Source organism: Nicotiana attenuata, unplaced genomic scaffold (genome assembly GCF_001879085.1).
Source record: "Nicotiana attenuata strain UT unplaced genomic scaffold, NIATTr2, whole genome shotgun sequence".
Lineage (NCBI taxonomy): Eukaryota > Viridiplantae > Streptophyta > Magnoliopsida > Solanales > Solanaceae > Nicotiana > Nicotiana attenuata.
Genome location: NW_017671159.1, coordinates 102,087 through 115,414, shown reverse-complemented (window position 1 = coordinate 115,414; position 13,328 = coordinate 102,087). Strand labels below are relative to the sequence as shown.

General features: G+C 37.3%; 2 protein-coding genes across 2 annotated transcripts; one reads left to right on the top strand and one right to left on the bottom strand.

The window, feature by feature from the left end:
* Nucleotides 1-326: 326 nt before the first annotated feature.
* On the bottom strand, nt 327-4,511 carry LOC109206342. Its single transcript, XM_019369165.1, has 3 exons — nt 2,099-4,511; nt 1,789-1,980; nt 327-1,064 (listed from the first exon to the last, which is right to left on the bottom strand). Exons 1-3 carry the CDS (start codon nt 4,258-4,260, stop codon nt 521-523), a joined length of 2,898 nt encoding a protein of 965 aa, XP_019224710.1. The 5' UTR covers nt 4,261-4,511; the 3' UTR covers nt 327-520.
* Nucleotides 4,512-7,656: 3,145 nt separating this feature from the next.
* Nucleotides 7,657-9,015, top strand: LOC109206331. The gene is made up of 4 exons (XM_019369151.1): nt 7,657-7,915; nt 8,021-8,023; nt 8,106-8,716; nt 8,836-9,015. Exons 1-4 carry the CDS (start codon nt 7,657-7,659, stop codon nt 9,013-9,015), a joined length of 1,053 nt encoding a protein of 350 aa, XP_019224696.1.
* The last annotated feature ends 4,313 nt before the right edge of the window (nt 9,016-13,328 follow it).

The following is a 13,328-nucleotide window of genomic DNA, read 5'->3' as shown; positions in this document are numbered from 1 at the left end:
GATGTTTTTGTTTTCCAGAACCCCTATTATTCTAGTAACTTCAACAAATAAGAGAGAAAATCATTTTACCTTGTTTTTCTTATTTCCACTTTAGCTTCTCTACTTTCCAAACAAAGCAAGGAAAAATTATCACTTCTTTTGTGTGTTTACCACATCAGAGTATTATTACATGTTGAGTGAAAACATGCTTATCGACATCTTGCTGTGTACATATGGTTTATGTGCCCTATCCTCGCCGTATGAAAGGAAACCAGTGATATTGCTACCAGTTGCATTTTAGTTAGCTGTCAGTGATGACAACTAGCCCTGCTCAATTTCTACATTAATTGAGGAAAACCAGTTGTTGTCATTAACATTTTCCTGTCAGTGCAGGAAAGTTTTCTATATCTACAAAATTATTCAACAAAGTTAAATAACATGCTTCGCTTTTCTCTCTAATTAGAAACAACATGCTTCACTCGCTACAACAGTATTCCTCTAATGAGAGTCATAGCTACAATACTGCTGCAACTTGTCATCATCAATCCTGAAAGAGAGCCTTGGAAACAGAAGAAGAGCTCTGTTTTAGCTTTTCATCCTCATCACCAGCATTTTGAGAGGATGACCAGTTCTTTCCATTCATTGGTGTCTCATATACTACACTTCCGTAACCTCTTTTCCGCTCTTTCCTTTTCAGTTCCTTCTGCTCTTCACACTTTGTTTTTACAACATTAAGCTGCTTCGGGGCCCAAACTCTTTGCAGATCTGGCATCCTTGTGAAAGATCCAAATCGTCGAGCCTTCTCTCTCCTATCACGAGCTTCACTTAACTTGCGGGCATGATCCCCCACTTTAATCCCTTGGGAGCTCTCACCAACGTCTTCTGGTGGTTGGCAAGACTCATCCTCTGCTGATCGCGTGTAGTTGGCTTCAGCCGTTTCATACCTATCTTGTTTATCCCTCCAAGACTGATTACTGTCCTCACTGTTGAATAGAAGGGGCTGTTTTTCATCTTCATCACCAAATGGAAGTAGATCCATTTGTGTGTAGATTCTATTCACAACATCTTCGAGAATGTCCTTGTACCTGAATCATGTGGGTAAGTTATATTTCAGGTAACAGTACTACCAGGGCGCTGCATGAGTTTCTTATCTATGAAAAGCAAACAAGAGCCAGTTCTAACAATAACAGAGCGAGTGGTTTAAACTCTGATGGCACAGACAATGAAACTTGTACACTGTAATTCATGAACTAGGTACTGAAGTTAAGCAATGGAGTTATCTGAGAAGTTCAGTGTAACAGACTTTAGTTTTATAGTAAATGAAAAGCTGATCATGTTGTAGTAGTTTACACTTAACATGGTTTTGCTTAAAACCAGACAGGAAAAATCCCTAATAGGTAAAGTAGGGCTACAAAGTAGAAGACTAATTGAAGTTTCTTGAGAAGAATGAAGATTCTAAAAATGAGAAAAGTTCATGAAACAGAATGCTAATGTAGTCAAATAACAGCTACAGCACGATGATGATATCAAAATAATACTTTGATGGTCTATAGAGCTATAGTAGGTTTAATCTTAGAGAATTGTTAACTTACCTTGATAGGATAAAGCAAGGAAACACGGGGGAAAATGATTGGGGTTGGTGAAATAAGAGGATTGAGAGGACAAAAGGTGACCTACTTCTCATGCTGAATTCTAGTCAGGACAAACACCAAAAAGGGAATACAGAAATGAAACTTGCCGTGAGACATGAATCAGATCGTCATAACTATAGAGAAAAACAACCTCTTTATTTCAAAGCAAAATATTTACCTCGTCCTAATATTGCGTTCAACATAATCATAGAGACTAACACGACCATGAATACCTCCTTCAACAAGGTATTGAATGATCTCTAAAAAGGAGCAGATCTCTTTAACAAGCTTCCGCTTCGACGACTCCTTAATACTCTCAGAAAAGGTTGATCGAAGGATTTCCATCCGAAGCAATATCTGCAATTCAAATCTTATGCACATTAAGGAAAATGCACTATAGTACAATATTAATTCCTTTACTTGATAAAGCTGAATTTAAGATGTAATAATTCATAAACTAGTGCTGAAAGAAACTAATGAAAGGATACTCTCGAACAATACTTTCTGAGGTTGAACTGAAATCAGATACTTCAGAGGAGGGATCCTCATGTTTCAGCTTCTCTTTCATTTCTTTGGGCTTTCTTAGCAGAAACTTCATAAGTTCAGGAAGGGCACTTTTGGCACATGAATCACTTGCTTTTGGAATTCGGGATTGGCCTCCTATAGTGTCATCTGTCCCATACTTCTTAGATAATGCATGTACTGATGACTTCACTAGTCGCTCTGCTAAAGTTTGCAAGTCTCTTCCAGATTGTAGACCATGCTGGATTTTCTTTGGTAGATTGGTGAAGAAGGCTTCTGCAGCTTCTGAGTATACCAGAGGTGCATCTCCCTCCAGCATGAGGGTTGAATCAGAGGAAAAATGTATAGACAGTGGCTGTTCCGGCTGTATTTTACATGAATCTGCAGCAGTTAGCAAGCAGGTGCTGGACTTCTTGATCTGTTTCATCCAGCACTTCAAGAATTTCAGCTTCTTTGATTTCTCAATTTGTCTGGTAAAACAAAGCTCTACCAACTCAAAATCATTACACTCAAATGCTGCCTTGAGGAATGAACTCAAATTCAAATCCTGGGTTGAAGACTTTTTATTTTTTTCTCTTTTCCCGGCCCCTAGTGGTTCACAATTGGCAGATGTTGAAGACTCAGTTTGGGAGCCAATCAACCCCTGAGAGTTGTTGATTTCCTTAGAGCTTCCATAGAGTCTGTCATTCATCTGCTTTGAGCTTGATCCACAATTAGCTTCTTTTTTTACATTATGACCTTCTATGCTTGAAAGAAGAGCCAATTGTGCTGTCAAAGGCCTGAGGACACCCGTTATTGCATTTCCATTGCTACTAGATAGAGTTACTAAAGCACAATAGCTTTCTTTATACAAAAAACTGAGAAGAATTTTCCACATGACTGGGGAATTTCCTGGGGCATGCTGACCCTTCACTCCAGATAGTACATCAAGGACTCCATCAATGAAAGTATCGCTACAGTATTTAGTTTTGCATCTGGTTGACTCCTGCACTAAAACATAACTAGACGAGCATCCTTCGTTTTTTTCCCCTACATTGTTCTTCTTCACAGCCTTGAGATGCATCGTTATTGAACCTTCACCAAGACAAGACCAAAACAATTCTTCTCGATCACACCCTTCATTTCGCTTGTCTCCAAAACCTAGTGTATTCAGAATATCTTCAGATCTAAGCCTGGGCAACGTCGTGAAATTGAGCAATTCGAGATCACAAAACTTGCATTCCAAAGGCTTCCCATTGACATCAAGGATCTCAAGATTCAGTTGCGCAGAACTACTATCAGATGAACCAATGCTTTTCATAAAATCAAACGAGGCCCCAATTTCAGGATATATCAATCCAAATGGAATCAGAGCGGAACATAAAACAATGGAATTAGTTGAACTAATCCCCCAGCCCAAATTTCTAATTCCATTCTCCAACATGGACGACCATTCACCTTCATCAACAAATTCAACCTTCTCTCCCTCCTTTATTAAATCTTTCACGTCGATCCAACTAAAATGAATACTTCTATTATAGAAAGAGTTCCTCACAAGACCAAAAATTTCATTGAATTTGACCATAAAACCTTCGACATCCTTAAAAATTTCAGAATTCACATTCACATTCATATACTCAGCTACATTACTCAAGGATCTACAAATAGGCGAAAACAAAATAACCAAATTTCGAGATATCTTAGGAATCTCACCAGTTAACTTATCTGGAGGACTCTCAATTTCAGACTCCCAAGCATAATCATGTACTAGCTGGATAAGAGAACCGGAAGTGTGACAAGCCCTAGGATAATTCGCCTCTAATTCGATTGGCAGCAGCGAGAGGGAATTTAGGATTTCGGTGATGGAATTTAGGGTTTGAGACGGGTGGTTGAAAGCAAGGGAAGCGACGGAGAGGTTCGGGAACAAGCGATTAACGGCGGAGGAGGAACGGAGAGGGGAAAGTGAAGAGAAGAAAAGTTTGAAAGCGAAAAGCGAGTTGGAGAGAGATGGGAAAGTAAGGAGGCGCGTGGAGGTCACGAGAATGGAGGTGAGGTAATGGCTGCTAGGGTTTTGAAGAGTGAGAAGTGGGTGCAGATCGATGAGGAGCACTATCCTTTGGGTTTTCGAGTAGTCTACAGTTTCCGGCATTGATGCAAATGCAGAGTACTAACTTGCGCCGTGTGTAACGGAGGGGCGTATCTCTATCACTAGCAAAGACGCCACGTGTTACAGTTTTTATTCTCCGGCGGAGTTAACACGTGCCGGGAAATTTTTTTGGCTCCACCGCCGATCTCTCTCTCCGTTGGGTTTTTGATTGCAGAGACGACAGTAGTCTAACATGTGCGGCAGGTATTCGAATGTTCGAGTGGAGTTAGAACATGCTCGAAAATGTTATGGCGGGAAACGGAAGTGGCGGGAATTGTTTGGTTTTCAAAGAAAAGAAATGATTGCTAAATTGCGCAGCGATCTCAACCACGTGATGAGAAATATACCCATGTGACGGCCACGCCATCTCTAATATCCATTACAGTATACTGATAATCGACGTAAAAATACGCAAAATCCTCATAAATTCTTAGAATGCACGGGCGGACCAACCTGGTCTCAAGGGGTTCACTTGAACCCGTTTCGTCAAAAAATTATATTGTATATATTGATAAATTATATTTAAAAGAGAAACATTATAGTACAAAATATAATTTGAACCCGCTTTAACACAAACAGTCGATTGTCGAAGTGGTCGAGCGGGTTCAAAATTTGCAAGGGGTGCTAGATCGAATCCCGTTTGGGGCGTTTTCCAATTAATTCTTTTAAACCGTGCTTGGACTGCAGTTGTGTGCCACGTAAAGCTAAGATATTCTTTGTCTCAAATTAAACATCATCTTGCCCTTCAAATTTAGTCCTTTGTCATTTTACTATTACACTTCTTTTTCTGTTCTCTTTTATCTGCAAATAACAACTTCCTATTAATAACATGGAAAACTTTAGAATTATTTAAATATCTTAGAGTTAATAAGTATTTGTTAATTAGAATTTTTTATGTAAAAATTGTTAAATTAAATAGACAAATTTCTTAAAATAGAGATAGATAATCTTTTTAACCTTCATAAAATATTTTTAGGTTTATTAAAATTATAGAGTGCCAACTTTAAAATGACTTCATTTTTAGATTGTATTAAGAACAAAAAAGGATAATAAAATGATCAAACCCTACTTGTCATACCCAATACCACTTATACTATTAGATACATTCGTTTTTTACTGAACCCGCTTGCTCAAAATCCTGGGTCCGCCACTGTTAGAATGTAATGATTGAAGTGTGAACATATTATTGATTTAAAATCGAATATTGTTAAGAAATTAGTGTTACTCTTAATTTTAACTTATACTAGTTTTCGGGTACACGCTTTGCGCGCGAATCCTAATTTAATGAATATATAGATTTTAAAATTATTTAACTACAATATTAAACAATGTATTGAGTTTTCAAAATAAATATATAAAAAATAGCCTATGATTACTTTGTGTGTACATTAAAAGTTAGTGATTTTTTCCTCACAGGTTGACTTTGCTTATGGATAATCAACCACAATTTTAGTCTAAGAGATATTTGTCACCTTCATTATTCTATAAAGAGTTTCTATACTTTATTCTTTATGTCATATAAAGAAACATACGGTATAAGCATACTCACAATTAAAATTTATTGCTTTGGTGTAAAAATTATGTGATGATTCATAGACTATCATATGCAATACAGTACCTAGTAACTAAATTAAGCTACAATTTATTTAAGATTTTAAAATAAATCATGTATTGGTCACTCCTATTCCAAAGCATGCAAAGCCAAATAAGACCCACAGTTGTCGTTGAGCAATCAAATTTATGGAAAGAAAAGAACTCTTTCCGCAAGTTGTCCTCATACAAAGCAAAAGCATATTAATTATCCATACTATATCAGTTTTAAATTCAAAATATTAAGACTCCATACCTAGTTTAATCATAAATTATTTAACAATTAAAGTTTTAGTTAATTTTAAAATTCTAAATATTAGAAAAGTGTTATAAATATTAAAAAATAATTAAATAGTTATTTCTAAATATTAGAGAATTAATTAAATAATTGTTTAATTAAATGACTATTCCTAATAGGGAAAATTTCATATTAAAACAATTGGGCTGCCTCCTTTTCAGCTTTATAGCCCATATTTCAATTTACAATTGAGTAGCCCAAAAATTATAGGGCCATATCTGAAAAAGGAGCGTTAATTCCGTTTTTTGGGGAGTAAAAAGCGGGATTTTCTGTATTTTCTCATATTCTTTCCAATCTTCTTCCCCAAATACTTCAAAAACGAGATCTTCCCATGAATGCAGCTCCAAAAACCCTAGAATTTCTTCTTCATCTCGAATTAACAACAAATCAAACACAAAAAGTAAAATTTGTTTGCTGCAAATCAGCGCAATTTTAGTTTTTGCTTCAATTTTGGTTTCCATTTTTTGTTCGATGGAGATTTTTCCAGTTTACGTTCTTCATAGTGGTGAATGGGAAGAAAACAAGTTTATCAATGGTCAGCGATTATGTAATAATCGAGTCGACATTCACCTACAACAATTCAGTTGCAACTATTTCGGAACAGATTAGGATCGATAGTGAGTTAAACACAATAGAGATTAACTTTCTCCCAAATGTTGGTTTGCCACCGATCCTGACTTACAACGATACAGGTGTGAAGGTGTATATCGAATTAAAGAAGAAAAACTTGAATTTCACTGAATATCCTTTGTTTGTGACAGTGAAAAAGATATATGAAAATCGTTTGGTTCCTACAAGTTCTAGTTGTGTAGTTGCTACAAGTTCCAGCTGTTTTGTTGGTACAAGTTCGGATTCTAGAGATGTATCAACAATTGATAGCACTGAGATTATTGATATCAAATTTATTGAAAACACGAAATTTAGTGAAAACACGGGTATAATAGATGATATATTGAACGAATTTGTTGAGGAAGATCAAGTTTATAAGGATAAAGAGACAGTTGTCACTGTGATGAAGAACTTGGTTGTACGTGAAAGGTTCCAATTCAAGGTGAAGAGATCAAGCGCAACAAGGTATGTAAATAATTGTATATTCTGTTATATATATGTATAAATATGTATAAAGTAGTATATATTTGTACCTAGGTATAATTAGTATATATGTAGTTATGTTTTTGTATACAAGTGTATTTAGAAGTTGAACGATCTTTAATCCTAGGTATTACCTTATGTGTATGGATGAAAATTGTGCTTGGAGTTTCAAATCTTCTGCCGTTTTCAAGGCAAACATATTCAAAGTGAGAAGTTACAATAATGATCACACATGCGGCTATGGTGAAAGATACTTAACACAACGTCAAGCTACTTCGGGTGTAATTGCTAGTATAGTCAAGGACAAGTATGTTAATCCAAAAAAAGTTTACACCGCAAATGACATAATAGAGGACATACAAAAACAATACGGAATTGAGGTGAGCTACATGAAAGCATGAAGAGCTAAAGAGATAGCAATGGCAATGATAAGAGGGAGTCCTAGTGATTCATATAAGGAGTTGCCGAAGTATTTTTATATGTTAGAGCAAACAAATCTAGGAACGGTTACAAAGTTGCACAAATCAGAAGATGGATGCTTTTTTTATGCATATGTTTCGCTATATGCATCTATCAAGGGCTGGGAGAATTGCAGACCGATAATGGTTGTTGATAGAAGTTTCCATAAAGCAGCATATAAGGGTACCATATTGACTGCTTGCACACAGGATGAAGCTGGTGAGTTGACTGCATCTATCTTGTTTCTGCAATTTGTATAATTTTGTAGTTTCATGTATAAAAGTGTATAGGATTTCACAACTACTGTTTTTATAAAATTTGCAGTTGGTATAAAATTGTATAATTATGTATAACTGTGTATAATATTTGTATAATTGTTTGAATCCTAATATCTATTTTGTATAAACAGGAAAAATCCTTCCACTTGCATATGCAATTGTAGATTCAGAGAATAACAAATCTTGGGAGTGGTTCTTTGTCCAGATAAAGGGTACTTTTGGAGTTACGGAAGGGATGTGTATAGTTTCAGATAGAAATGAAAGCATCTTCAATGCCACAAAAGCTGTGTACCCAGAAGTACCACATTATATTTACATGTTTCACTTGTGGCAGAATGTAAAGCGCACATTCAAGAAACAACACAAACAATTGAAGGATATCTTCTTTGCTTTGGCTAGAGCTTACACGGTAGAGAAGTTTGAGTACCATATGACAGAGATGTGCAAAATTGATCTGAGAGTTCAGCCTTACTTGTTCGAAATTGGATACGAAAGGTGGTCTAGGGCATATTCCAAAGTGAAAAGGTCAATGGTAATGACTTCCAATATTGCAGAGTCAATTAATGCAGCAAACAAGGATGCTAGAGAGTTACCAGTAATGCGATTGCTGGAGTACATGACAAATTTGCTACAACAGTGGAACAACAAAAATAGAAAAAGTGAAATTGAGACATCTACAGAGCTTGGCGAAAAGTACGACAAACTCCTTCGGGAAAATCTGATTGCATCGGAGCAAATGACGGTAAAATGAATCAAATATAATGATGTTTGGCACTGCTGACTTGCATTTTACTGCTTGTATAAGGATGTATATCTCTGTCTAATAATGTATAATGTTCTTTCATTTTTTAACTTTTGCAGGTGAGGCCTGCTACGGAGAAGTTATATACTGTGTTTGAAGGGGTAAGACGAAACATAGTGTGCCTTGAAGAGGGAACATGCAGTTGTGGAAAATTTCAAATGGATGAACTTCCATGTCCGCATGCTTGGGCGGTTTTGAAGAACCAGCAGCTGAAACCTGGCCAGTATTGCTCTTTTTAACTTTCTAGTGAATCCGATGCCAGATGAGAGTCTATGGGTAATCCCAACAGAGGTGATGGAAGATGTGGTCCTACCACCTAAAGGGAGGAGGAATGCAGGAAGGCCAAGAAAGGAAAGACTCAAACCTGCTTCAGAATAAGAGTCTAAGAGGGCATTTTCATGTTCTGTGTGTGGACAAGGTGGCCACAATAGAAAAACATGTAGGAATCGACCAAAATAGATAGTTGAAAACATAACACTTCCTATTACATTTGTTGTCATGTTGATTAGTTAAGTTTCACAAAGAATAGAGTTACAAATGTTGAGTAGTTAAGTCTCACAAGTAATTGAATTACAAATGTCAATACAGATTTACAACTTACGCTATATATTGCAATTGTGTTAAATATGTTTCATTATACATGTTTTGATTATTAAATAATAGTGTGTTTCTGTTTTTAATGGTGCTAAATATATTGATACATTGTACAAATACAAAACAGAACTGCTGGTATTTGTAACGACTCGATCGGTCGTTTTGATCTCTAGCGCGTCGTTCAGCAGTTGAAAGTCACGAACAGCTTCATTTCAGGTACATTGACTTGTGCGTATGGTCAGAGTTGAATTTCGGGAAATTCGGAGTCAAATTGGAAAGAAAATTTTTATTTCGGCAGCCTTAAGTTGAAGAAAATGGCTAAGATTGGAATTTTGAGTAAACGACCTCAGAATCGGGATTGAAAGTTCCAGCAGGTTCGTATGATGATTTCGGACTTGGGCGTATGTCCGGATTTGGTTATGATAACCCGTGAGCATTTCGGCGTATATTGTTGAAGTTGGTATTTTAGAAGAATTTCATAAATTTGGGTTGGAAGGCATTTCAGTGTTATAGATGTCCGTTTGGGACTCTGAGTCTAGGTATAGCTCCGTATGGTGATTCTGGAATTGGAAGCGCGATCGGAAGTGAATTCAGATGTCCGAAGGTCATTTTGAAGTCATTTGGCTAAATATAGAAATTTGAAGTTTTTTTTTAGAAAATTCGACCGGAAGTGGAAATTTTGATATCGGGGTCGGAATGCGATTCAGAAAGTTGGGGCAAGTCCGTAATGTCGAATGTGACTTGTGTGCAAAATTTGAAGTCATTCCGGAATGATTTTGGTAAGGTTTGAGACACTTAATCTCTTTTAAGGAAGTTTAAGTTGGAAAAGTCAACCAGATATTGACTTATGTGTTAGAGGGCTCGAAATGTGAATTTTATGGTTCGGATAGCTTCGTTAGGTGATTTGGGACTTAGGAGTGTGTCCGGAATATTTTTGTGATGACCGGTGTAGAATTAAGCTTGAATTGGCAAAGTTAGTATTTTGACGAATTCCGGTTGATAGGTGAGATTTTGATCTGAGGGTCGGAATGGAATTCTGAGAGTTGTTGTAGCTTCGTTATGTCATTTTGGACTTTTCTGCAAAATTTGAGGTCATTCGGACGTGGTTTGGTTGGGGTTTTGATCAAAAATGGAATTTGGAAGTTCTTGAGATTCATAGGCTTGAATCCGATGATGATTTGATGTTTTGATGTTATTTTGGGTGTTCCGAAGGTTGGGACAAGTTTGAATGATATTGTGGGACATGTTGATATAATTGGTTAAGGTCCCGAGGGCCTCGGGTGCATTTTTAAGGTTAATGGAATGGAATTCGGACCCAAAAGAAAAGAAAAAGCTGCTGCAATTTCTGCTGCTAAGCTGTCTTTGGACAGCAAATGTGCAGTCGTGGATCGTACTTCGGAGGCCTATATCTTTTGATCTACAAGGAATTTTGAGATGATTCAAAAATAAAAGTTGTAGCCCTTCGTGTCTAGTTTTCAGAAAGCTATATAAATCGTAATTTGGACATCTTTAGAGGAAGTTATGATCGATTAAATATGACTGGTGGAGCAGTTTCTCCAGAATTTTCTGATTTCATGGAGCCGACTTTAGAAGCTCATATCTCGGGATATATAAAGAGTTATATGGTGTACAACCTATCAAATTAAAGATCTTCGAGTCTAGTTTCTAAATCTTCAAACCGTTTGTCATTTGGATATTTATACAAGACGTTATGGGTGTTTAAACAGAAGGTGTCCGACAAGAGTAAATTTTAATAGGATGTACAACTTGTATAGCACAAGTGCAAGGTACAACTCGACGAAGCACGGGCAGATTCTTTAAACACGGATTTGGCTTATTTCTTTCATTTCTTTCATTTGGCTTGGATGATTTTGGAGAGAATTGCAAGGGGGATTTCATCAAGCATCAAAGGTGAGTTGTTTCTACTTATTTTCAAGTTAAATACATGATTATTATGTGAAATTAACCTAGAAATTCATGGAAATTAAGCCTAAAATTGATGATCTAGGGCTTGGGATTTTGAGATGTTAGATTGGGATTTGATGGGTCATTTGAGCTCGGATTTGAGAGTTCTTGGTATGTATGAACTCGTGAGAAGATGAGGAATCTATTGACGTTAATTTTTTGATTTTTCGAGAAGTGGGCCCGGGGCTCGGGTTTTGCTAATTTCGAGATTCTTGATGTTTTTTTATTGTTTTCGATTGGGTAATGTGCCCTTAGCATATTGTGATGTATTCGCTCTGATTTTGGTTAGATTCGACACGCGTGGAGGCCGATTTGATGGGGCAAGGACGTCGCGAGCTAGAGTTTTCACCGGTTCGAGGTGAGTAATGATTGTAAATGATATCCTGAGGGTTTGAAACCCCGGATTTGCACGCCGTAGTGCTATATTGAGGTGACTTGCACGCCGGATAGCGAGCGTGGGGTAGAGCACCGTTGGGGATTGTGACTTGGTCCGTCCCGATTGTTGATTTTACCGCGTATTTGACTGAAACTTATTTGATATTATCATGACTTGGGCTGATTGCCATACTTGGGGCTTATTGCCGACTGTTTAAAATCCTTGTGAGCTATCATCACTGTTTTCCTCACTATTTGAAATATTATTTGAACTCAGTCCATTTGAATTACACTGTTTCATGAACACAGCTATATTTTTACTCAACCTTGAGTTTTAACTGATGTTTGAACTATTGTATGAGCTGAGCATTATTGTCTTTACTGATGCCTGAGGGGCTTATGATTATTTTTGGACTGATTGAGGCCGGGGGCCATATGTGAGGATATGTCGAGTGATATGTGAGGAGGCTTTCAGGCCTCGAGTGTATTGTGAGAAGGCTTTCAGGCCTCATGTTAATATGTACAGGCTTTCAGGCCTTATGATGATATAGCGCTTGGGCTGTAGGAGCCCCTCCGGAGTCTGCACCCCCATAGTGAGCGCGGGTACCCATCTAGAGCGGATAAATGTTAGACAGTGGTAACAATGGCACTGTTGTACGCGTTTTGGTCAGGTAACAATGACTGACCAGTGGTAACAATGGCACTGTAATACGCGTTTTGGTTAGGAACAATGGTTGACCGGTCAGGTAACAATGACTGACCAGGAACATAAATCGTGCCCGAGGGGCCGGTACTGTTTTGAGATATTGCCCGAGGGGCGAACTTTTATGTGCTCATCTTGCATACTTATTTGCCTCTTTACCTGTTATACCGTGGTATTTGTGCCCGAGGGCGGATTTTCTATGCGTATCAGCACTAACTGTTTTGAAATCATTTTCGTAATCACTGAAAAGATCATTTTTAAAAGAGATTTGAACTGAGCCAAGGTATTTCTAAAGATTTCACAGATTTCACTGTTTTTCTCAGAAAATTGCACCCGGCTTCTGTATAGCATGCTGGTTGCTTTACGTGATTTCTTGCTGCTCAGTTATTATTTACTTCTATTACTCACTGAGTTGGAGTACTCACTTTACTCCCTGCACCTCGCGTGCAGATGCAGGTATTGTTCACCCGGTAATGGGTTTTGAGCTGGTTGAAGGTATTGCTATCGTAGCTGAGCAGAGTGACCGCCAGCGTTCGCGGCACCGGATTACTTCCTTTGGTTCTAAATTTTATTTCGTATATTGTTGGCCATGTAGTTGTATTTAGACTTCTCTAGATGCTCGTGACTTGTGACACCTCGGTCGGGCTGTGTTGGGTTGTAAATACTGNCAAGGTGGTCACAATAGAAAAACATGTAGGAATCGACCAAAATAGCTAGTTGAAAACATAACACTTCCTATTACATTTGTAGTCATGTTGAGTAGTTAAGTTTCACAAAGAATAGAGTTTCCTATATTGAGTATTAAGTCTGGGAGAATTGCATACAAATGTTGATGAAGTTTTACAGCTTACGCTATATATTGCAATTGTTTTAAATATGTTTCATTATACATGTTTTGATTGTCCAATAATAGTG